The following is a 25,612-nucleotide window of genomic DNA, read 5'->3' on the forward strand; positions in this document are numbered from 1 at the left end:
TTTCTACTTGGTTCAATGACACAATCTTTACTCTCTTCTCTGAAGGCATACCTTAAGTGCCAGGAAAGCCTTAATTCACACCTAAGTAATAACTGGCATTTAAGTTGTGGAATATATACATCTATCCATGAGTTCAGGGCTCCAAAATCAATTAACAAAGTCAATGCAATAGCCTCAAGAATAGAGCACCAAAGTTAACAGAAAAAGTATACCCACGAATGAAAACGCATTAATATAAGTAGTTAAATTTAGGAACCCTGTTGGGAGTGGCGACACACACCTTTAATCTCAGCAGTTGGGAGGCAGTGACAGGCAGATCTCTGTGAGTTTGAGGCCAGCCTGATCCACATAGTAAACTCAAGGACAGCCAGAGCTATACAGTAAGACCTTGTCTCGAAGTTAATTAATTAATCCTATCAAAAATACTTACTGACATATTTACAACAAGTCAATATGCACACATGCACATGCAGGCAAGACTAACTGGATACAGTAGAATATTAAAGGGGGTAAAGGCATTATTATATTGGGAGGGGGATATGCTCAGAAGGAGCTGGAGGTGAAAAAAATGGTTGGTGGACATGATTGCAATACACTGTATTACAATCAAGGAGAGGCAGGGAGGGAGGAAGGAGTGAAAGGAAGTGGCCATTATCTCTGGTACTGTGTAGTTTTACAGCTTTGGGGGAATGTTCCTTGGCTACTGGCATACTTCACATTTAAACTGTAAAGTGCACCAGAAGACAGCATGTTTAAGAAAAGAGGTGAGGAATATTCTCAGTGAGGCAGTCCAGCACAAGATTGAACATGGGACTGTAACAGAAAATACAGACATCATTTTGCTCAGTTAATAGGAAACAAAATAACAGAGATGAACTCCCACTAGGAGCAGTATAGCACCAGTACATGACTGGATATTAGATTTATGACTCATGTCCATGACCCAATTTGTCATGGAGAACAAGAGGCAAAATAAGAGTGTAACCTGACCAAGGATGGAGGCAAAAACATTTGCCAGAAATTCTAAAGAGGACTTAGATGCTGAGTAGAGATGACACGCCATTTGGGTTCACGGCTTAGATTCTGAGGTTCCAGGGAATGCCCACTGCCACTGAGCCAAGCCTCTGTGGTGTCCAGCTTCAGCGTACTCCATCTGATCCATGCTGGACTTTGTGAGGTTTAAGCAGAGAGTACACAGAAATTGACCTTCCTCTATCCGGGGTTGGCCTTCAGCCTAGAGATAACCGGCTTCTGTGATTGCCTCAACTGGGCACTGATTTCCTCTGAGATGTTGGTCAGACATGGAGCCATCCTACAGATAATAATTAAGGACAACTGTTCACACACTTAAGGAAAGCATTCCTTGGATACTCAAATCAAAGTGAGGATGTGTGCACTCTATTTGCTCCGAAGATTTTCATGTCAACACAAAGTAGTTTCAAGCTCATCAGAGAAGAAAAGGTGTAATCTCTAAAAGGTGAGTAAAATGATCTAAGTCAAAGAAATATTTCAATTCATACTCAAATGTTTAAAAACTAATTGTACAGGTGAGGCAAAATTGGATTTTTTTTTTCAGTGTAGAAGCATGTTGGGTCTTTTTGTTTATGAAGTCAAACCAAGTACATGGTTAAAACCATGAACATTTTAAAGTAAAGTTAAAAATTAAATTATAAAACTAAGCCACATATTCCAACTTGGTTAATTTAGAATTAGAAATACGTGAATTCTAAAGTTGTTGATTATTTATCCCAGAGTACAGAGTTCTTTAAAAAAGGACTCAGCGAAAAATAATTGACACAGGAGGTAAAACTCCTAAGACTCCATAATGAACTTAGACCTTTCTACCTTTAAATTTCAGATGTGTATATGAGCTGTGTCTGTACTTCTTTCTCTTACAGACAGTGAAAGATTGTATACTATGGAGATCGTATACTACATATGCTTCAGAAAATCCTCATTCCCCAAGGCCCAGACTTCTCAAATTATTAACCTCAATGACACATCCAACAGCTCCAGTCAGGAGCTTCAGTCAGGGCTTCCCATTATGGAGAAGTGGTTTGTCCTCTTACAGCACTTAGAGTCAAACACAAAACCAAAGGAGATGCATTGAGAGCATAAAGCAAGACAGGACTTAAAGCCACAGTGAAGATGAGCTACCAGAAGAGCTCAGTGCACACAGAACCCAGATTCCTTTCTGTGAATGAGTTTGACATCAGTGCTCAGGCTGAGTCATAAGCCTAGGGGCCTCTGAGAGGTAGAGTTTTTTTGTTTTTTGTTTGTTTGTTTGTTTGTTTTTTGCCTATACGAAACAGTGGGTTTGAAGTACCACCTCACCTTTGAGGCAAGGACAAACTCCTTCACGAGCTTGGAAGGCAATGAATCTGTTGTCTACTTCCAAGCTATTGGCAGGATCGTCTAAAGAAATGAACAAGCTTGGCCTCTGGTGTGCTGGTGTGGGTGTTCCGAGCTCAGCCCCTTTGTTGGAAATCAATGTGGAGGTACCTCAAAAAGCTAGACATAGGACTATCATGTGATCAAGCCAGAACATTTCCTGAGAATATTCTCAACAGACTCTATATTCTACTGTAGATTTATTTACTCATTCATGTTTATTGCTTCTCTGTTCACAATCACCAGGAAATGAAAAGGTTTAAAATGTCCCATCACCTGATAAATGTGTAATGATACATGGAAGATTATTCAACCATAAAGAAAAATCAAACTACAAAATTATCAGTTCGGTGCATTTCTCAGCCCTCATCAGGGAAGCTTCTTTTTATAGTATAAGGTGATTAATACAAAGACCCACGGCTTGTCAAAATCTAGGGAGTAAGAGACTGTGGTATGATCAGCTTTAAAAGGGCATCTGTGTCACATTCTTGATCATAAGGCTCAGGAAGCATTGTAGAAGAGGCATCTTAAGCACCAGAGGTAGTGGACATCTACTGCAAAACCTTCTTTGCCAGACAAGACAGCGCTGTTGTACACGTGAGCTCACAGCAGCTGTGGCTGTAAACACAAGACCTGAGCAAGATCCAGCCAGCCAAAATCTCGCCACGGTCAGGGCGGGAGCTCATGAAGTCTCACCCATGGCCGAGGAGCTATTGGCAATTTATGGCTGCTAGCCGGTGAGAGCATCAGTTTTCTTCAGGGATTCAGATTCTAAGATGCTATCCATATTCCATTAGATAGTTCAACACCTATGAACACACAGACAACACTACGTGACTCAGTAGGGAGGAGGAGGAGGAGGAGGAGGAGGAGGAGGAGGAGGAGGAGGAGGAGAAGCAATGAAGAAGCATGAACTTGAGAGGGAAAAGTGACAGTGGGGAATGGGAGGAATTTGTTGGCAAAAATGAGTGAGGTCTGATCACAATGCATCATGTGCATGTATAAAAGTTTTAAGCGGTTACTTAAGTGAGTTAGAAAACTTGCCATTGTACATGGTAACATGTGCAAATTGAGATGTAGGTACGAGCATTGTTTTATGTAGTTTATCAACAAACATAGAAGTAATTAAGACAGGAAAAAAGTCATGGGGAATAAATACTGAATTTATGAGAAGCTTGTGGGTTTTGTCCATTTGATTTGGTTAACAACGTTACTAAATAAGATTATGGCCCACATAGTTCAAAGAAGCAAAAGAAAATTAAAGACCAGACAAAAAAAAGAGGGGGTAAAGTACAAAATGTGTTTAATTTGTAACTTATCCCATTTCAAACCGGAAAAAGGAAATGTCTTTAGAAATACTGCAAGGCAATGTGACTAATAACTGCCTGCAGGTGTCAGACCCAGTAGATCCTTCTGGGGTGCTGGCAAGACACTGGACAAGGACGAAGGCTGTGAAGCTCACAGCTGAAAGCAGGGGGTGCTTCAGCCTGTCATTAATGATTAATAATTGGAGTCATGGAGTGACACAGAATACTGAGTGGTCTGGTAAGAGGTAAGAGAAGCCTGTCCAGAGGAAACACAGGAAGGCCTACCTCAGTCACTAAGTTGGTAAGTCACTTACTTTCATTGGGTAGCCAAAGATCTGCACTGTCCTTGAATACCAGCTGAGGGTTGCTATACATCCCTCCTCCAACTTCAAATGTTCTCCTGCTGACAAAATAAAAACATGTTCATACAATGTAAAAACCTATGTCTACAAAGGCAATGGGGAAGCAAGAGTGAGGAAGACGGAAAAATGGAGGGAGAGGCAAAGGGAAGGGGGAAGGGGGAGAGAAGGGGAAGAAGATAACGGAGGATGGAGAAAGAGAGGGAGAAGGGAGGGGAAAAGAGGGTCCAAGAGGGAGGGGAAAAGGAGGAACATACAGAGACAGCGGGTAAGGAGAGGGAGGAGAAGAAAGAGAGGGAGAGGAGAGACTGGAAACTGAAGAGTTTGTGCTAGATCACCATAGGAATTGGTGGAGACAATAGCAGCTGTGGAGACAGATCCAAGAAACACATACTATAAAGGAATGTTTTTAAAACTTTTACGTAGTCACATAAAATCATGTATGTGTGTAGAAGTGACTTGTCCAGAGAATCAAGGGAGGTAGATCTACCATACCCAACAGAACTTGTTATTTAAAAAAAAAAATTGAATGAGAGAGACAGAGACAGAGACAGACAGAGACAGAGAGAAACAGACAGAGAGAGAATGGTAAGGGGAAAGTCAAAGTGTCTCATGAACAAACATCAGTTCTTTTGCTAATGAGCTCAATGGCCTAGGAGAAGAGAGTCAGTGAGTTTTCTGAGGTCCATGGCCCTGCCTGGGTCCTGAGTCTACAGCAGTGGTTGTAACTACTCTTGTTAGTCTGACAGCTGCTGGGGACATGAAGAACAGTGTGAGCATTGTGAAAACCACTCTAGATAAAATGGTGTTAGCAATCACTTCTTTGCCTGTTACATCATCAATACAAAAAGCACACAGCTCTTACCTTACAGCAAACATGACATTATACTGGAGCCATATTTGAGAGACCATGGTCTGGGAACAGAGATTTAGGTTATGCCAGATGTTCATGTCCCAATATGGAAGCCGTCTCATGAATTTTATAGTTTTATAGAATGACAAAAGTCATAAATCAAGGCAAGTTTAAAATACACTAGAGTCTACATAGAGAGGCAGACACAGCAAGATGGGGAAGTTTTTCTAAGGCCTCAGATGCTACCTGATAAAATTCTTAGACTTTGAATAGGTACAAGCTAGTAGTATCAGTATCAGAATCAGAATCTAGCAGTAACAGTAGCAGTAGCAGTTGTTAGCAATAGCCGTCATCATCGTAATCCTCTTTAAAAATCAATAGATTTCAAAAGGTTATTTATCAGTCATGGAATGTTAGTCCTGACACTAAGTAGAGGTGGGCAAGAAATGGTTGTTGAAGTGGCTAAGTCTATCCGAAATTAAGATAACTGGCCTCTGAACTTATACTATTTCATCCTTTCCACACTATTACAGTTCTAACCAGTGAACCAGACGTTGTAGACTCAGGGGCCTTCCAGGAACTCTCACAGACATTGCGAAGATGTATGCCCTGTCCCACAGAAAGTATTGATCTTTTCCTTAGTCAGCTATGCTTCAGCCATGTGACTACCACAATTTTCTGAAGAAGTGCAGCCTTTCATAATCAAATTCATTCATTGCCCAGATTCTCATCCAGATAAGTTAGGAGACAGAACTATAGCGTAAGAGAAAATAAGGTTACTCTTATGCAAGAATACTGGATTAAGAAAACCAATGAGGTGATATGAACCTTAACCAAATTAAAATGTCTGAGAGGGGACTGGAGAGATGGCTCAGTAATAGAGTGCTTACTGTAGAATGTAAAGACCTTAGTTAACTTTCCAGCACCCACGATGAAAGCTGGGTTCTGTGGCATTTGTTCCTGTAGCAAAGTAGATCAATATGAACCTGTACTGGAACTGGGGAGAGCCTAGCTCCCAAGCCAGAGCTCTTCAAGCATTCTGTAGTGACTCTGATAAATCCAGTGATAAGTAGTTCCAGGCCTTAGCGGCAGGATGCCTATTATATTGAAGTAGGAGATAGTAGCCAGCTGCACCCCACCTTGCTCCCCAGGTAGATGGAATGAGCCTGGTTTTGGCTGCTTGGTACTGACTCTTCAAAGGTCCTCAAATGCATTTTCTTTTAACTAACACCTATGGATTATATATTGTCCTGTTAGACCACAGATCATCTAGCTTGTGCATTCTCTCTCTCTCTCTCTCTCTCTCTCTCTCTCTCAGAAATCAGGCCATACACTCCTCTAGGTCTTTAGGACGAAGAGTTGATAAGAAAATATGCTGCACTGTGCTGTGGCCTTCAGTCCCCCTCTTATTTACAGCTGTGATCAAATCCAGCCCTGCCCCCTACCCCTAACTGACAACATTGAGTTACACTAAGCTTGCCTTCCTGACTTCTGGTCCATATGCCAAGGCAAACTAGATCATGTAGTGTGGGACTTGTTCACCAACTTGAAAGCCCCCTTTAGTGTCTAGAATTGAAGCCCCACTCCTACTGCTATGATGCTCTGTCTCTTCTAATGCTTTCCTACATTAGGGTCTCTCTGTTTCTGTGTCTGTCTGTCTCTCTCTGTCTCTTTGTCTCTTGTCTCTCTCTAACTCTGTCTTTGTCTCTCTCTCTGTCTTTGTCTTTGTGTCTGTCTCTGTCTCTCTGTCTCTGTCTCTCTCTTTCTTTCTCTCTCTCTACATACAGCTCAACTGAAGGGTAATTTCATGTTGGTTCTTTTCTTTTCTATTTTTTCTGAGAAACACTAATTACCCAGAAAGAAAAAAACCACAATGGCCACAGTGGTAGAGATGAGCCCTACAAGTGAGCAGAGTGAGTTCGTCCTAGGTACGCCAGTGAACAAGAAGACCCCTGCCCTGAAAGGTAAACTGTACACAGCTGCTTGCTCACTGGCTTTATGGTGCACTCTTTTCTGTAATGTATTTATATAAAACAATGGATTAGTCATCTTTACATTTTTTATTCTTTTTGTAACACACTTACATTAATGCACACTTCACAATTATGTGAAGGCAGGAAAAACACTCTTAGAAGAATAGTTTTCACAGTTACTTTCTCATCTTTATCTATATGAATTTACTCTTCACAATTGTTAACATCGCTGTTGGCAGACAGCCTCATGTCCCATTCCTTTAATATTTGCTTGCAATAATGCAAACATAATTATTTTGCTTGATTAATGTAACAAATTACATAAATATCCAAAATCAAAGAATTTTTGTAAGCTTAATTTACCAAATATAATGTCACTGCATTTATTCTACACGATTTCTATACAATTCTGTACTGTATTTGCTGTATTTTAACTTGCTAAGCTATCTTTTTCAGTATTGCTTTATAAGATTAACAAAACCTTATTCTTTTCAAATATTATTAATTCTTTAGAGTTAGCACCAAGTTAGACCAGTGAATGGGTCTCACTACGGTATTTCCCTCCATGTCATGACATGTCACTCATCTTCCTCCTCTCTACCCTGCCCCCGCCCCACCCTCTGCTTCCCATGCACCTCTGGCTCCTTTCTCCTCCTTCCTTTGATGGAATTCTGATGATGTGAAAGCAGAAGGGATGACTGTCTGGAGGAAGGACAGGAATAGAGTGTTACACTTAAGACCTACTTGGTGCATTCCAGCAGGTCCACATTCCACATTTAATTACCTTTGAGATAGCCCAGGCTACTCTCAACCCCATGGTCTTCCTGGCTCTGTCTTTGTCACTCAGTGATCCCTACAGGCATATCACCTTAAAGTCAATAGCCTGAAACAACTGTCTTTACCACCTCACTATCATATGGAAGGAGATGTGGACAGAGCCTCCAGCAGCTTGGCTTCATTTCTTTTCAGGGTCTCATCCTGTCTCACTCTTGCACAAACACCTCTAGTGTCCCTCACCCTATTCAGAATAAAAGTCAGAGTGCTTCTGGCAGCACATGAGACCTTCAAGACCAGGTTCTACTTCTGGCTCCCTCTGCTTGTCATATTCACCTGGTGTTGGCAGTCACTCCAGGCAATCTCTTTCTACTTCAGGGCATTTCCACCTTGTGGAGTGTGCTTTCCCCTCAGACACCCACATAACCAGCTCTCAGGCATGTCCCTGGGACTGGACCTCTTGTTTTATTTTCTGCACAGCCCTGACACCCTCTAAGACAGACTTACTGTTCGGCTCTGTCTGTTGTTCTCCTCCCCAGATCACGAGCTTTACCAGCTGTGTGCTGCTACACAGGGAGAGTGATCAGCAAGTGTGTGCTCAGTAAGAACTGAAGGCACACATCTAAGCTGGCCAGCACGGCTTAGGAGAGTGGCCAGTCCAACTCTTGTCCAGTTCCCTGAAGTGAATCCACTGACTTGTTCAGGCACAGGATGAGCTGGGTAGACCTAGGCTTCCCTGAGAGACAGTCATTAATTTGGTCTGCTGAAGTATCCATGGAGAACACTGGGAGCTCTCTGTGACACCCTGAGAAGATGCTGAGTTCTGAATAGTCAGCTTATTTACCACAGTTGCTACCTAGTCTACTTCTCCTGGGGTTTGGAAAGAGAGAGAGGGAGAGAGAGAGATCAAAAGTGCTTTCAGCTGAAGTACATCTGTACCAATACCTGTGGCCAGGTGAACACAGCTCCCTGCAGTCGTATGATTTCCCTATTATCAAGCTGTTCTATCTAATGAGCACTGTCAGGACAGCTGCCCCGTGCAGTGCTGCAGGACTTTCTTAGGAGCAGTAGAAGGAAGCTTTCAGCTATTAGCCAGCACTCCTCAGAGGTCCGTTTCTGGGCCAGTCTCTCACTTCACTCACAAATGCATGTGTTCCCTGTGTTTTCTGTTCTTTGGACATCGCAGCCAAGCTCTGGCAAAGGGGGAAGAGGATATCACTTCACTGCCGTGCTCGCTTCTTTTTCCACGACAGCTTTACTACAGGTTCTCAGCACTTGAGGGACCCAAAATCCCTAGTGAGGAAACCCTTCTAGAACTTTAATATTAAACTTGATTTCTTTTTTAAAAAAATTATTACATTTCAAATGAAAGTTTATCCTCAATGCCTGAGGGTAAGTAAAATCGTCTGCCTCAAACTTTATACTTTATTTGCATGCATAAGGCATGATATGTAACAAAAATTATATTTGTGATATGTAAGATAAACATGTGGCATATTACTAGTTATACCTACTATAAATGTACATATGCATGTAACTTACATATAATGTATTATGCATTGTATAATTACATATGTTTATCATTTAATGTACATTTTACATTTACCGTGAATCATTTCATCGGCTCTAAAACTGAATGATTTAGGAATGGGACAGACAAAATTACATGAAGGATAGATAGCCCCAGTGGACACAGGCTCTATATATCTGTAGTATCAAATGTTGCTTGGATCAATTCAATCATCTGCTGCCTTTGAATCTCCTTTGCTCACACCAGCAAGATCAGAAGCGTCAGTTAAGTCTTTAGGTGGCGGCAGTCAGAGTGACTTTCGACATTATGTTTCTTTTTTTGAGATAGGTCATGTTTAGCTAGCCTCAAACAGCAGCCAACCATGACCAAACTCCTGATCCTCCTGCCTCCACCTCTCAAGAAAGTCAAGCTTTCTGTTATATCTCGTGATGCACTAATGCTAGTTCAATAAAGCAAGCCGTGATGTGATGTCTTGTTTCCAGTCCCGAGTTTATGTTCCATGCGCTATGGAATCGCCTTCGTCACACATTTCTGCAATTTCACACTGATGGCGCAGAATTCTATTATAAGCATCACCATGGTAGCAATGGTCAACAACACCGACCACCCACCCCACCTCAATAGCTCTACTGAACAGCTTCCTGCGGGTTTAAGCGGTGATCAGCATGAAGCCTCAAAGCATCTTCCTATAAAGGTAGACAAGGCAAAATTTAAGTTTGTTTTCCCAGTTGCGTGTGTGCGTGTGCGTGTGCATGTGGGACCCGAGGTTTGAATGTTAGGTTGTGCTAACTGCCCAGTGGGTCCCAAGAATTGCCCTGTTTCTGCTTCCTCAGTGATTGGACTAAAAGCCACAGTGGTGGGCTTTTTATTTGGGTTCTGGGCTTTTTATGTGGGTTCTGAGCTCTTAAGGCTTGCACAGCAAGCACTTTACCAACTGAGCCATCTCTTCAGCCTCTGGACTCAAATTTTTGCTATTCGCTCTTTATATTGATTTTTCTAGAGTTTATAACTTCAAAAGCCCTTTTGACAGTTCTGGGAGGAGAAGCCAGGGCCTTCCACATTTTAGACCAGTTGCTTTATAACTGAGCTGCTTTCCAGCCCTCTCCCTTTTCTCTTCCGTTCATTCCATTTTTCCGAAAGAGCCTCGTTAAGCCGTCCCAGGAGGCCTTGAGCTCACTTTGCAGCCCAGGCCAGCCTTGAATTTGTGCTCCTCCAGCCTCAGCCTTTTGAATAGTAACCAGGCCCAGCTGTGTTCAAAGTTTTTAACTGAGAAAAATTTGGATCTATGGGGTCTTCTTAGAGAAGGTAATTACTTTCCAGTGTGTGGCTCACAGAGGCATTTTATCTTTCCTAAAGGCCCCTGTGTATAACTGGAGTCCTCAAACTCAAGGAATCATCTTCAGCTCTGTCCAGTATGGCATGATACTGATGCAAGGTCCTGGAGGATACTTGGCAGGGAAAATAGGAACAAAGAAAGTGGTTGGAATTGCTCTGCTTGGATCTTCATTACTCACTCTCTGCATCCCACTGGCTGCCAATCTTGGACTAGTTTTTTTCCTGGCAACTCGAGCAGTTCAAGGCTTAATGCAGGTATCAAGTATCTCAAGTATTTCCTTTCTTCTTCTTCTTCTTCTTCTTCTTCTTCTTCTTCTTCTTCTTCTTCTTCTTCTTCTTCTTCTTCTTCTTCTTCTTCCTCCTCCTCCTCCTCCTCTTCCTCTCCTCCTCCTTCTTCTTCCTCTTCTTCTTCCACCTCCTCCTCTTCTTCCTCCTCTTCCTCTTCTTCCTCTTTTTCTTCCTCCATCTCTTTCTACTTGTCTTCTTCCTCTTCCTCCTCCTTCTAAATGTAAACCAGGCTGGCCTCTAACTCACAGAGATCCACCACCTACCTGCCTCTGCCTGTTGAGTGTTGGACTTAAAGATGTGTGTCACCACACTCAGCCCTAGATATTGAGTATTTTCAAACTCTGAGCTGAATATTTCTATATAGTACTACATCAACATATCTAATTATTTTTTATTTCAGGGCACTGGATATGGGGGACAGTTTGCACTCTGGCAGAAATGGGCTCCTCCGAATGAGCGCAGCCGACTCTGCACCATTGCCTTGTCAGGTAAAGATGTGTTGTCTAGATGGGTATTTGTCATCCCAGTGCTTCCTACTGGGCTCCGAAACATTTTTTCTGTTGAACGGTCCTTTTGCTGATTCTAAGAAGTGTTTATATAAATTAAGGAAACCAATCCTTTGTTTGTGATGTGACTTATTTTTTTCCCCATGTTATGATTTGCGGCATACCATTACTTGTGATATGATGTCTAACTTTTAAAAATGTTTTTATGTTGCTAAATTTATCACTATTCTTTTGTGGAATTTGAAGTTTCTACTCACTCATGGTAATGTTATAAAAGCAATTATCCATGTTTTTAATGAATTTGTAGTGTTTCATTTTTATACATTAATTCTTGACAGTCAAATCAAACTTATATTCTCATTCCATCTGACATATGGATTCAACTTAATGATTTTTGGAATTGCTCTAAATTTTTCTGAGAGTATCTTCCCTTTTAAAAGGTTTTATTACCCTTATTTACTTACTGTATATACATGTCACAGCATATAGTTGGAAGTCAAAGAACAACTTCCAAGAGTTAATTTTCCATTTTACCTTGTGGGTTTTAGGAATCAAACTCAGGTCATCAAGGTGCTTGTCATGGCAGCAAGCTCCTTTTCTAGATGAACCATCTTGCCAGTTTCTGAGACTTTTCTCTGAAAATGACCTGTTAGCGTAATATGCCCATAGTGAACATTCTGGAAGCAGAGCCCCAAAATATACTAGGGAAAGTGGAGAACAGATGCTATAAATTAACAGTGGCCACTGTCAAGGCCAGCACTGAGTAGAAAAAGGCTAATGCTATGGGCAAGGTGTGTGTTCAAAGATAATCAACAACTCTTCAAGTCCAAAACCATGAGTTAGCCACATACATTAGAGGAACCTGCTGACAGCAGGCCTTGAAAGCCCCCTCGGAAACCCCCCTCAGAAACCCAGAATAGTAGTATCGAGTGTGTGTCATGAGAGTTCACATTCGCTGACAGAAAGAGACTATGCGATTTAGACAAAAGAAATTCGCCTCAGTTACCCAACTGTGAGAGGACCTCAGAACACAAGACAAACCAGGGAGTAAAAGCGTGAGACTGTGGACACAGCAGCTGGGGGATTAACCCAGCCAACAGGGAATAAAATGCATGAATGTAAGCTTATATGATGACAAATGCATGCAAGGTCAACACTCAGAAGGCTGAGATAGGATCGTCACACAGACTAGCCTGGGATAGGCAGTGAGTTTCAAGCCCTCAACTCAATAAAACAAACAAAACAAAAAGCACAAACTATTTTTTAAAAAACAGAATAAAGGCCATGAGTGTGAAGACCCAGTAACTTCCTTGCCCTTCTCTTAACAGGGCCTAGACCAAAATGAGTCAGCTGACATATTTAGGGGAGTTCATATATCTCAGAAGCCCACAAGCCCACAGGTTTTCTTGAGGAACTCCAGGGAGAAATTCTTTTCTGATTTCAAAAAGCATCGGGAACATGGCTGCCCGAAGGCGGCATAGAGAGAGCTAATGGAAGAGTCCATCACAACAGAGCCTCCTGAGCCTACCTTCTTGCCTCAGTAGGACTGATATCACTTCCTGTGATGGTGATGTCTGGGTTGAAAGACAGGAGATCTCTACCCAGAAGTTAGAAAAGCACCAGCCCAGGGCCCAAAGGACTACTGCCAGCCTCCAGTGCAAAATACACTGCATGTTCCTTGTAGGAGTATCTAACCTTTGACATTGTCACCCTGCATTGTCATCTACAGAGTTCACACCTGAGAACAAGACTGAGTGATTAACACAAGAAGTCTCATCCAGAACTAAGTTGCTGAGTCAAGTTTTCTTTAAGAATGTGGTCCTGGTGTGGTGACCACCCTCTAGCTAAGGCTACACATCCAAGAGTACACAGGCAACACAAATTGGACTTAGGGTTTAAAGATAATAGGGCACAGTTGAGTGTGTTGGGGAGGACAGATGGACCTAAGAAAAATTAGGGAGAAGGGAAATATGATCAAAATAAATTGCATGATATTCCCAAAGAGCTAATAAAATGAGAAAGAAAAACAATCATAGACTATCTCATAATGTTTAAGTAAGTTTGAGATTTTATGTTAGACTGTATTCATAGCTATCCTGGGGTGTAGGTGGTCTGTGGGTCATAGCTCAGATATGCTTTCAGGAGGCACAAAAGATGCATATTGGTAGGGAATTTTATAGCTACTCAAAGAGCTTTGGAACTAAGAAGTTCAAACAAAACGTGTAGCTCATGCTTAACGTTAGTAGGTGATGGGAATTTAAAAAAAAAAAAATATGTTGTTAGCTTAGCCCAGAGCTCAGAAAACAGACAGGCAGGCTCTCAAAGCAAATTGAGTGCCTTCATTGCACAACTTTCTGAGTTAATTTAAAACATCGAGTGAAATAGAGAGAGGAGAGAAAGGAGGGAGAAAGAGACAGAGAGAGGGGAGAAATGGAGAGAGGTGGAGACACACAAATCAGGGAGGGAATGACATAGTTATTTAATGGGAGATAGGAGGCTAGCATATGGAAGGGCCATCTGTTCTCAGATGCCTAAATAAACTCTGTCTTTCTGCCTCAGCCTTCTCACCAAAGGTGTGGTTATAAAAATGAAGTTAGAATGTCCCCAAAGAACAAACAAGAAGTCCCCAAAGGATTGGCATCCCGAACCAAAGACACCTGCTAGCTCTATGGGAAGGACATGTGGAAGAGTAGAGCAGGTCAACTAAAGATCTGGATAATTGCTGGGGTTTTTTGGCTCTTGAATACCTGGGGCAGAATGAGCAGCAGCATAGGCCCAGGCCTTTCCATGTATTGAATCAGTAGTGCTGTGCTGATAACTCGGTCCCTTTAAGAGGGGTGAAAAGCCAGTGTACAGTACTTATCAATGCCTATGCTAAAGAGACCCCTGAGATATCAGTCTTAAGATACAGAATGAGGAGGAGAAGATGGATACAGTCAATGTCACAGACCCCAGCACTCCAGAGATTTGACACTTCGCATGCCTCTTCAATGTTCAAGATCCCAGGCTTTGGGAGTTTTCCCTCACAGAGAAATACCAAAATGTACAGAAGGGGGCTCTAAAGAGATAAGTATCTGTTTTGGTTTTACTCCCTTTTTATTTTCTAGAATATTGAAAAATATTTTAACTGTTAAATATTTTTAATTGACACAAAATTATATGTGTGTGTGTGTGTGTGTGTGTGTGTGTGTGTGTGTGTGTGTGTATGACATTATACTATGAGATATTTCAGTACAAGTGAATACTTACTAATGTTCAAATCCAGGCATATCCACTCCTTCCAGCATTGACCATTTCTCTTTAGTGAAATTATTCAGAATTCTTTATTTTAGATTTTGAAATGTGGTATGCTATCGTTATTTACCCTCTGCCTGCTACTATGCAAGAGAACACCAGAACTTGTGCTTTGTTTACAACATAGATTCTATGCTATTGGTATAGCATGCAGATGGGTAAGAGACAAGAGTAGAGAAGAAGGTGAGGGTGAAGAGGAAGAAGACGTTCACTTAGGAGGTCAGGCTTGAGGTAGATTGAGTGAAGGCAAGCAGACAGGAAAGAACATGACCTTGCTTGGATAACGGAGTCTGTCTTCCCTTATAATCAAGATAAAGGCAAACGTTTAGGTGAAATGTACTGATTGGGTGGACCTGGTGGTAGAAAAGATACTCACTTCCAGCTTTCTTTCCATTCACTCTGGAACTTGGAATTCTCTTTCAAAAGTTGCCTTTCCTATTGTTAAAAGGCCAACCTGGGACAGTTCATTTAACTGTGACTGACAGCATTTGATCAAATGCCAAGTTTGATTGCTGACATTTAAATGAGATAGCATAGACAATATGCTTCAGTGAACATGAATTTAAAAAAAATAAGATCCTAACAATTATTTCTACCTTGCAGTGTAAGTTAAAAAGAAATCCAAGCAAAAGAGTAAATCTATAGGCCATAAATCTGATTGCACAAATGCCTGTAAGTGCTGACTGTGAAATACACTGTTAATAAAGTTAAAGAGGGAAGAACTGTGGCCAGCAAGCCACACAGGGACTATTCACAATGCACAGTCTGTAACTTGAGGCAAAGGGAAACAATGGAGAGAAACAGAAAAAAAAAAAAAGACAACAAACGATAAAGTTGGTAAATAGTGAAAAACTCAACTCCACTAAAAAGAACATAATTAAATATTAGAGTTTTTTTTTATCATTTATATTGGAAGAAAAGTGCCTTAAAATTTTTGAGGCTATTAGACACTATCAAGGGGATGGGAAGGAAAGAACTATGTTGTCACTTTAAGTTGAACAGCTTTCAGCATAGAACTTTTGCAGTATTTACCAAAATGTAAAGCACACATAGCCGTTGAGCTGGCAGCTCATCCTCTGGTACTTTAGTCACAAAAACAAATTGTGTTTCTATTCAGAAATGAGTGATGATGCCTGTTTAGAATTAAAATCTTCCATGCAATGGAGATCTTTGTAAGAGCAATTGATTAATGAAGATGAATGTTGGGACTGGAGAGGTGGCTCCAGTGTTAAACGCATGCACTGCTCTTGCAGAGGGCCCCAGTTCTGTTCTCAGAACTCACGCCTCCACTGCATCCCTAGGGGATCTGCATCCTTGTCTGCCTCCATGGGTATTTCATTCACATGGACAGTCTACTCCTGACACACACTGCAGACAGACATATAACGTAATTCAAAATTAAAATCGAAAAAAATGAAAGAAAGAAAAGAAAAAAAACAGTTACATAAAACCCTCAGGCCATTATGATCATGTTTATTTTAAAATAACAACTCTGTATAAATATGGAATTTGACAAGTTGGCTAAACATAAAAAGCTTAGAATTATTTGCAAAGCTGTGAACCAGGAGGGAATGTGCCTACTATATATTAGATGCTCTGTGAAGTTGTAGAAATTAAAACAGTGTCATTAGCATATGTATGGAGAAGCAGCTTCCCGTGAGTGCATTTACAAATAGCATAAAAGTGCAGAGGAAAGAAGGTGAGTGACTGTTTCTTGTACAATATATTGATGTGATGCTTATCTTCAGAGGGGTAGAGAGGGTAAAAGTGGAGAGTATACTAGAACCTTGGCCCTTCATGGTGCTTTATTTCTATAATAAATGCCTATAACTATAAATTAAGACAGCACAAAAGGTAGTATGACAGTCACCTGAATGTCACTTGGGAATTTTAAAGGGGGGGGGGGGAAGACTTACCAGAGGTATAGGAATTAAAAAACTAGTCTGAAGGGCTTGCATTTACATATGCATATTCTGTGGTTTGGTGGCTTCTTCATGTTCATCTGCCAGCCTATATTATCTGTCTAGCAGAAGGCAGGGGTCCCACCATTTTCTTTCTGTCTCTCTGCAGGAATGACATTGGGAATCTTTACTGTCCTCCTTGTGGGCGGCATCATTAGTGAAGCCCTTGGGTGGCCCTTTGTCTTCTATAGTTTTGGTAAGCTGCTTGCTGGTTTCTGGAATATTCAGGAATGTGCTTCTAAGTTTATGCATCTGTGTGTACTCTTCTAAAGGAGAAGAGTCAAAATATAAAAGTGTTAGGGAAACAAAATATTAAAATATAAGGAATTACTTTGCTAGCTGTCTTAGGAATTCCATTGCTGTGAAGAGACACCATGACCAAGGCAACTCTTATAAAGGACAACATTTAATTGGGACTGGCTTATAGGTTCAGAGATTCAGTCCATTATTACCAAGGCGGGAAGCATAGCAGCGTCCAGGCAGGTGTGGTACTATCGAACAGGCTGAGAGTTTCCCATCGTGAACTCAAGGCAGCCAAGAGAAGACTGAGCATCCTCAGGAGAGGGGTCTTAAAGCCCACCCCTACAGTGACACACTTCCTCTAACAAGGCCACACCCACCCTAACAAGACCACATCTTCTAATAGTGCCACTCCCCGGGCCAAACATATTCAAACCACCATACTAGGCAAGATGTGAAAATCCTCTGGCTTCATATAAAGTGCTGCTCTCCTGCACAGTCATCAGGATGCCACTGTGCCTTGTAGGCAGGAGGGGAAGATTTAGAAAGCAGTGCTTTCTAAGAGACAGAAAAAAACAATCCGAGGAGGTAAATGTAGCCACGGGGTTTGTCTTGGTTAAGCATAGCAAAGGGATAGAGTCCTTAGCAAGTCTTGAAGTTTCCAAAGAAAAGAATATATCAAACACTGACAGTAATTTGGGATAACTTCACTATTGGACCCGAGACTTTCATTTAGCTAGAAACCAAGAAAGTACGGCTTCACCTACAGTTTCCACTGGAGTAGCTTTGCATTTTATTTTCAAACTCTCCATCAGCTTGTTTTATTTGCAAGCCTGCTCCTCTTCCAGACAGTGAGTATTTTGGAGACAGAGATGAGTTATTGTCAGGTCACACGACTCCGTAGAGTTCACAAAACATGAAAATACTAGTCCACAGATCATTGGGTGGACATATTAATACCAAACAAAGATTACTTTGTATTATCAACTCACCAATAAGAGACAAGAATTTGAAATACATATGCACCCAAAAGCAGAGCTCCCAAGTGCACCATGAAAAAACTGACTGGATAAGGTTGAGAAGTAGCCCGGTTGGTAATGCTCTTGCCTAGGATAAAGTCATGGGTTCAGTCCCCAGTACCACAGAAAACTGGGCATGGTGATACATACCTCTAATCTCAGTACTCAGAAGGCAGAGACAAGAAGATCAGAAATTCAAGGTAATTCTATACTATATGGAAAGTTTGAGACCAGCCTGGGATATGTGAAGCAGTGTTCTATGGAGTGGGAATAAGAAAAGAAAACAAAACCTTAAAGAAATATCATTCACCTTAGCCGAATCTGTGAGCTCCAGAGTCAGAGATCGTGTGTCATGGAAATAGAATGGAGAGCAATCTAGGAAGATGTCCAGCTCTCTCTGTCTCTGTGTCTCTCCCTGTCTCTGTCTCTCTCGCTCACACACACACACATACAAACACACATACACACACAAACATCTAGAAAAAATATTCTTCTAGAAGAAAGCAGGGAAATTTTATTTGTTCTTTAATTAACCAAAAAACCTCCTAAATATGACACCAGAAATATGAGCCATAGAGAAAATCAATAATTTGAAACTCACCAGAGTAAAAAAAAAAATGTCATCTTCAAATGGCATTGTTAAGACAATAAAAGGGCAGACTAGTTCAAGGAGAAAATATCTACAAAACACTTAATTAGATGTTCTTCTAAAATGTGTAAATAATTTTCAAAACTCTATGAGAATATAAAATCCTCAACTGAAAAATGGACAGAAACATTTTACCAAATGCATACACAGAGAACACAGATCTATGACAAGACACCTATTTAAAAACCTTTAGTCATGGGGATATGAAAATTAAAAATCACAATGGGCATCTCCATATACCTATTAAAATGGCTAATACTGAAAACATTGACAGTGTTAGTCTGTCCCTCAGATTTGTGACCCCATTCCAACAACAAATAAACAGGAAATATTGAGACAGCTTGTTTGAAAACTGAGAAGAGTTCACAATGAACTCAGGCAATGGCTTAGCCTAGAAAATGTCCTAACATGAGAAGAAGTCATTCAATATACCCAAATTGTGACAGCCCAGCATAGAGATACCTACACATCCACATTTATTGCTGCACTGTTTACAGTATCTCAGGGATGGAACCAGCATAGATTTCTAGAAACAAAAAGCAGATAAAGAAAATGTGATGCAGATACACAGTGGAATTTTAATCAACCAGAAAGAAGAATGGAATTATGTCATTTCCTGGAAAATTGATGGGACTGGAGATCATCATATTAAGAGAAATAAGTTAGATGCGGAAAAACAAGCCACATATTTTTCTCTCATTTGTAGAAACTAAAATTCTTTACAAATGCACATCTGTCTACCTATCTACATACATGTAAACATACTTAGGTTATAACATACATATACATACTTGCATACATAGATACATACATACCAGCATATATACATACATACTTGGGTCATAACATACATATACATACAAATTTATATGGGTCATAACATGCATATGCATTCATGGCTGATAACATCCACATTGGTCATGAACATATATATACATACATATATATGTATATACACACAAACACACACACATATGTGTACACACACACACACACACACACACACACACATATATATCACACAACATACATATATGTACATAAAAGCATATAGGCAGTTAAGGGAGATTAGTAGATGGTAGGAGGGAAAGGGACAGGAATGACTAAGTAAGAAATAGGAAGAAGCTGACATGATAAAAACATGTGATACATTTAAGAGAAATTATTAAAAACCAACATTACATACAATGACTACTACACCAATTAGAAACAAAGACAGTGCAGGGTTTAGTAGTAGTGAGTCAAGGAAGTGCTGACGGATGTACTGTGATATCAACACATGGGAATCAGGACAGAAGGTATGTGGGAACTCTGTGCTATCTTTGCAACATTTAAACAAACTTGACATTATTGCAAAATGTAAAGTCCACTTTAGAAATGATAGAAATGAGCTCCCTGGTGAACTCTTCTTTCTCTCTGCTTGCAGGAGGTGGTGGTGTGCTCTGCAGCCTTCTCTGGTTCATTCTGATTTATGATGACCCTGTCTCTCACCCATGGATAAGTGGCCCAGAAAGAGAATATATTTTATCCTCTCTGAACCAACAGGTACATATAAGAACTCTAGCATCTGCAGAAACCTTGCATCCACATCTGGGTTCCTAATGGTGGCTGAGACTCTGAGCCTCGTGTTGATCTTTCTACTCAGACCAATGCATTTCTTTTCAGTTCAGCTCAGAAGAGCAGCCACTTCCCATCAAAGCTATGCTCAAATCTCTGCCTCTCTGGTCCATGTGTCTCTGCACTATGACCCATCAGTGGCTTGTTAACACCTTTATAATGTACACTCCAACCTACATCAGTTCTGTATTCAAAGTTAACATCAGAGACGTGAGTAAAATTCACTCCATTCCTTCTTCATGTTTGCATCATCTGTCACAGTAATTCTATGTGCAGGACATTGAACCCCATTACCCAAAATATCTTGATTATTTTAAAAAAAAGAATCATTATTTATTATTACTGCTATAATGCTTTTTTATATATTTTCATAATTTTTCTTTAATTAACAGTCCTTGATATTGTATTTTCTTTTTTCCTTTTTTTATGAGATATCTTCTTTATTTACATTTCAAATGTTATCCCCTTTCCTGGTTTCCCCTCCGAAATCCACCTATCTCCTCCCCTCCCCCCTCCTTCCCCCCCCTCCCCCGTGCTTGATATTTAAAACTAATGATAGACAGCAACTTTGCTGGGAGGTTGCCAGGTTTCTGGGGGGCGGGGCGGAGGGGAGATGGTTTCCGCGTGTCAGGATGTTTAGGAGATTGCCAACACGTTTGCTCCCTCCCTTACTTAGTCTTCTCTCCTCAGAATGGGTTCCTGTCTTCTCTTCCCTTTATTGTTGCCTGGGTCCTTGGTATCCTGGGAGGCTGGCTGGCAGATTTTCTACTGAGCAAGAATTTTAGGCTCATAACTGTGAGAAAATTCATCACACTTTTAGGTAGGAACAGGGATGTGGGATTTGCATTGCATGGTGTAAGCATTTAACAGTCAAAGAATGCATCTCACCCTTGCATTTGTCTGTTCCACATTTCCTAGGAAATGCTCCTCCTGCAGCCCTCGTTGCGGCTCTGCCCTATATCCAATCCAGCTATATTACAACAATTATATTTCTGACAATTTCCTGTGGACTGTGCCCTCTATCTCAGGCAGGAATCTATATTAATGCGTTAGACATTGCTCCAAGGTAAGATTCTTGTATCTATTCTTAGTTCACATTTTCTGGGGAAAAAAGCAGCCTATAATGTTCTGGGAGCCTCAAAGTTTGGAAACAATAAATCATAAGCATGGCCTGTGGCTGGGCCTAGGGTGAATTGGTGAAATATGCACTTGTTAAATCGCTTCCCATTGAATATGCATGGTCCACGTCCTTTTGGATGGATTCACACATAAAGCAGGGCTGAAAGACACTGTCAGGTGTGTCTGGATTTAACGTGGGCTATTGCTGTTACCCACAGGTATGCCAGCTTTCTCATGGGAACATCAAGAGGATTGGCACATTCATCGGCTGTGCTGGTACCCATTGTTGCTGGCTTTTTCCTCAGCCAGGTAGTTTCCATTCCAAGACAGATTTTTAAAATACTCTCCCACGTATATTTGCAAGAGCAATAGCTAAAGAATATATTCAAAGGTTCAGAAAGAGTGCTCACTTCACTTTGGGGTGACCGTGATGTGTGGAGCCAAATGAACCAGAGTTGAGGTCATTTCGGAACTAATCAGTGAGCCACTTAGAATCTCCATTTGAAATGGCAAACAGGGCCACAGGAATCTCAGGAGAATGTTTCCTGCCAAGCCATCTGAGGCTGAATTTTCATTCCTGTAAGTAACCAGACAGAGAGAAGAATCGAGAGCAGGCATTTTATACATGATGTGTCCTGCTTGGCCATTCCTTCTCAGATCAGTTTGGAAATTAATACTATGACCCTCATCTCCTAATGCTTAAGCTGAAAATCCGGTAGAATGAGCTTTTCTGCTCAGAGGACATAGCTCTGAAGCCAGAGGTCTTTTTACTACATTGCAACATGGACGGGGGTGGGGGTGGGGGTGGGGGTCTTAGAGCCAGTTTTAGCATGGTGGTTGTAGGCAAGATTGGACTACAGAGAATATGTGTGACACTTTAATGATAAAGACAAACAGCTCTATATATAGGTCAGTCGTGAGGGTCTTCAAATCTCTCGTATCTAGAACATTTTGAGCATATTTTGGAGTTCTTTTCTCTAATTATCAAGGCACCATCTAAAAACTGAATTTCATCCAGAAAGCCCTCTGGAAACTGTCGTCTGAATGAGTGATTCAGTTTCATAGGAAATACTTATTTTGGGTCTTGTGTTCCCAGGACTCTGAATTCGGGTGGAGGAATTTCTTTTTTGTAGTGTTTGCAGTTAACCTACTTGGCTTAATCATCTACCTCGTGTTTGGGAAAGCAGATGTTCAAGAATGGGCTAGAGAGAGGAAGCTCACTCGTTTGTGAAGGTAACAGACAATGATTTTGGTAGAGTTACAGTCACAGAAGCAGGACATCCAATTGTTAATTTCTTTCTTGTCACTTTCCATCCTCAGCTGTCCCACTTGCTGTAAAGAAGTCATTACATACGCTGGCTCCTCTGTGGGAAGACTTTCATGAAAAATGATGTCAGATATTTTCCCCCTTTCACCCAGACTTCTTTTGAAGAAAATATGAGAGGAATAAAACATCGAGTAAAATGATAAGAAGGGACCAGGTTGTCATCTTTGAATCAAGAATTTGGTGCTGACATGGTAGTTTCCATTTTTTTAAGGGCCAAAGTTTATGGACCCTTGGTCCAGAGCGGTAATCTTTACTAGAGAAATTATTTATTTTCTATTTGTCAGGTTGAATATTCATTTCTCGTTATGCCTGTGGTACTGGAAGAAGAGAGAGCATTCTTTGACTGGCTTTCACTCCTAGTCTGCAGTTTCTGTTTCCTGGCTTGGCACTGACACATGTTCCACACATGGTCCATTCTTCTTCACTGTGCTCAGGCTACTGGCGGATGAGTTGCGTGCCTTGTCTACTGGCTTCAGCCAGATTTTTGATGGAGAAATGAAAATGTAGTCTGAGGAACTTAGCACAGAGGGTCACTGCAGTCCCTGGCCCTGAGAGGCAACCCCCTTGTGTGTTCTGGTAACTTCTTCCCTCTATTTGTTATTTTTGTCTTCGCTTGTGCCATCTCTGTTATTCTCTAGAACCTGTTATGGTTTTCTTGCCCTTTGCCTGATCCTGTGCAAATGATCTTTCCACTGTCCTGAAACTGCCTAGTGTGGCTGTCATCCCTCTTCTGTGAGATATGCCTAATTTGTGGTTAAATCACTCATAAGGATGGAAAGTAAAACCGACTTAGCGTTTTGTAAAGTAATGGTTTGTAGGTGTCTGTGGGTCACACCAAGTTCAGAGACCCAGGACAGCATTGAGAACTGTTCCCCATGCTAACCTTTACTGTCTATGACAGAGATCACTGCCCTCAAATCATATCCTACAGAGGTGGTGTAATACATTCTGAGTACAGATTAGGGCAAGATTAGAGAGGCCAACCATGAACAAACACAGCAATGACTGTGATCTTGGTATGAGCTCTGATCTGTCTGTTGGGACACTAGAGTAAGTTAAATATGGTTTCCTTCTATTGTGCAGAATCAGGTGTAGTAGCAGAGGGACAGAAACGGGACACAGATGAAGATTTGCCATTCCATACAAAAAAACTCTGAGAAGGTCTCATGTATGAAGCAATTCCAGGGGTACATATTAAATGGACAACCCTTCTTCTACAAAATCATAAAAGCAGGAAACAGGATGCATTCTAAAGGGAGTACCCTGTCTGCATATTCATAAAAAAGCACAAAGCACAAAATTAGAGGAAGGTGTGTGGCTAATGCATGTAGTGTTCCTGTGTTATGGGAGAGAGTTTGAGAACATTATATAAGCAGTGAAGTAGGGCTCATAGCAATAGCTACATGGACAGATCTTTCTAGATGGAGCATTTTCCTAAAATTTCAGAATTAGGATGACACGTCAAATGATGATCTGTATGCTGGTCTTTAAAACAGCAGTTTTAGGGACTGGAATAAGGCAGGACACATTGAAATGAAGAGAAGAGGGGTGGGAAATGCTTGTGTGGAAGAATTTGAAGACCCTACCATTTAACTGGATGGATGGTAGAGAAGACAGACAGAAGGTGAGAATCCTAGGGCTGGAACCTGCTAGACAAGATAGACTACTAAACAGAGACTGCAGAAAGATGGTCTCTGATCAAAGAAAAGATAATGAGCTGACTGAGGTGGGCTGAGATCGTAGTGATGCTGGAAAGGTCAAGTAGCCATAGGCTCAAAAGACTAGACTCCACCGTTTGTCCCACATGCCTACCAAAGAGATCACTGAGTGGTGGTAAAGGACAATGAAAGAAGATTAACTTGACATGACTACATTGGAAGCAGTGTCCCTAAGTCTGTCTTCAAGGTGCCAGTGGTCTGATGGTCATTGTGTCAGCTCTGGTCCTTGTCTCAAGTTCTAGAGAAGTTGACAGTGCTGTCACCACTTGAGGGGAGTAATCTTGAGTTCCATGGAGTGATGATACCTGTTCCAAGGTGCAGCCTTGCCACCTGAGTAACTGCTAATTCCTCACTTGGGAGCAGGAGATTCACCCTGCAAACTGTAGTTTGGCTCTTTTATCATGAAGATGTTTATTACCAATGCTTTAATCCCGGAGTTCAACGCAACTGCAAAAGAGAATGACTGTCATAATTAGGTTTCTACAGCTGTGATAAAACACCATGGCCAACACAATGTGGGGAGAAAATAATTTATTTCACCCTTCAACTCTCAGGCCACACGCCATCACCAAGAGGAGTCAGTACAGGAACTTAAGGCAGAAACCTCAATGCAGAAACTGAAACAGAAGCCATGGGGGAGTGCTGCTTACAGACTTGTTCTCTGTGGGTTTTTCATGCTGCTTTCTTATATAACTCGGGGCCACCTACCTGCCCAAGGATGGAACCACCACCAGTGGTCTAGGTCTCCCAACATACATCATCAATCAATAAAATATTAATCAAGACTTGTCTATAGGCCTGATGGAAGCTTTTTCACATCTGTGGTTCTTCTCCCCAGATACCTCTAGCTTGTGTCACCTTGATAAAGTAAACCAACCAGGACAATGACTAAGGAGAAAACTGATTGTTCTTGAGTAATAACAATAGCTAACATCATGGACACTCCAAGAGTGGCTTAGTAACATGATGAATGCCCAACCATGAGCAACAGGTTGGGGGTCAGTTCTGAGCAGTCCAACCCAAGAGACTGTTCTTGGAACTTCTGCCTAACACTGCTCATGAAGGTGTGTTCTACTTGGATCAGGAACATTTGCCAAAAGTCAACAAACTATACTTGTCCTTTTATTAAATCTTTATGACAACCCCATTGGCTGGCAGTTATTATTTCAATTTTTCTTATAACTCTGAGGTTAAATAGCTTCCTCAAAGTATTACATTAGAGGCAGTCAATTTATCATGGATAAAATTTCATTGCACAGAATAAACATACTATTAATCTTGGTTAATACTTCTATTAATCTCTAAAGAAGTTGCAGATATTACACTACACAATACATTGTCTTATGCTGCT

At 41.1% G+C, this 25,612-nt stretch overlaps 1 protein-coding gene across 7 annotated transcripts; it reads left to right on the plus strand.

The window, feature by feature from the left end:
* The first annotated feature begins 1,255 nt into the window (after positions 1–1,255).
* Slc17a3 (solute carrier family 17 (sodium phosphate), member 3) lies at positions 1,256–25,052 on the plus strand. Of its 7 annotated transcripts, XR_873126.3 has the most exons (14): positions 3,270–3,999; positions 6,751–6,874; positions 9,671–9,882; positions 10,545–10,778; positions 11,212–11,299; positions 16,682–16,768; positions 19,907–20,025; positions 20,146–20,307; positions 20,788–20,917; positions 21,016–21,163; positions 21,435–21,525; positions 22,313–22,449; positions 22,537–22,734; positions 22,828–25,052. XR_873126.3 is itself a non-coding variant. In XM_006516520.4 (13 exons), the coding sequence occupies exons 2-12, from the start codon at positions 6,784–6,786 to the stop codon at positions 22,445–22,447; spliced, it is 1,497 nt and encodes a 498-aa protein (XP_006516583.1). In that variant the 5' UTR covers positions 1,257–1,477; positions 6,751–6,783; the 3' UTR covers positions 22,448–22,449; positions 22,537–25,052. The 7 variants fall into 7 exon arrangements, 6 of the variants coding, with proteins under 6 accessions (XP_006516584.1, XP_006516583.1, NP_598830.2 ...); XM_006516520.4 differs by lacking the exon at positions 3,270–3,999 and adding an exon at positions 1,257–1,477 and having other exon boundaries at positions 22,537–25,052; NM_134069.3 differs by having other exon boundaries at positions 3,768–3,999; positions 22,537–25,048.
* Positions 25,053–25,612: the final 560 nt, after the last annotated feature.

This window comes from Mus musculus, chromosome 13 (genome assembly GCF_000001635.26).
Source record: "Mus musculus strain C57BL/6J chromosome 13, GRCm38.p6 C57BL/6J".
NCBI classification, from domain to species: Eukaryota; Metazoa; Chordata; class Mammalia; order Rodentia; family Muridae; genus Mus; species Mus musculus.

What these genes read in the sequence shown, in the direction of transcription:
- Slc17a3 (XM_006516520.4), top strand. Translation starts at nt 6,784, where the DNA reads ATGGCCACAGTGGTAGAGATGAGCCCTACAAGTGAGCAGAGTGAGTTC. An exon ending in CTGCACCATTGCCTTGTCAG is followed by an intron (nt 11,300 to 16,681) that starts GTAAAGATGTGT and finishes GTCTCTCTGCAG; the next exon opens with GAATGACATTGGGAATCTTT. An exon ending in AAAATTCATCACACTTTTAG is followed by an intron (nt 20,918 to 21,015) that starts GTAGGAACAGGG and finishes CACATTTCCTAG; the next exon opens with GAAATGCTCCTCCTGCAGCC.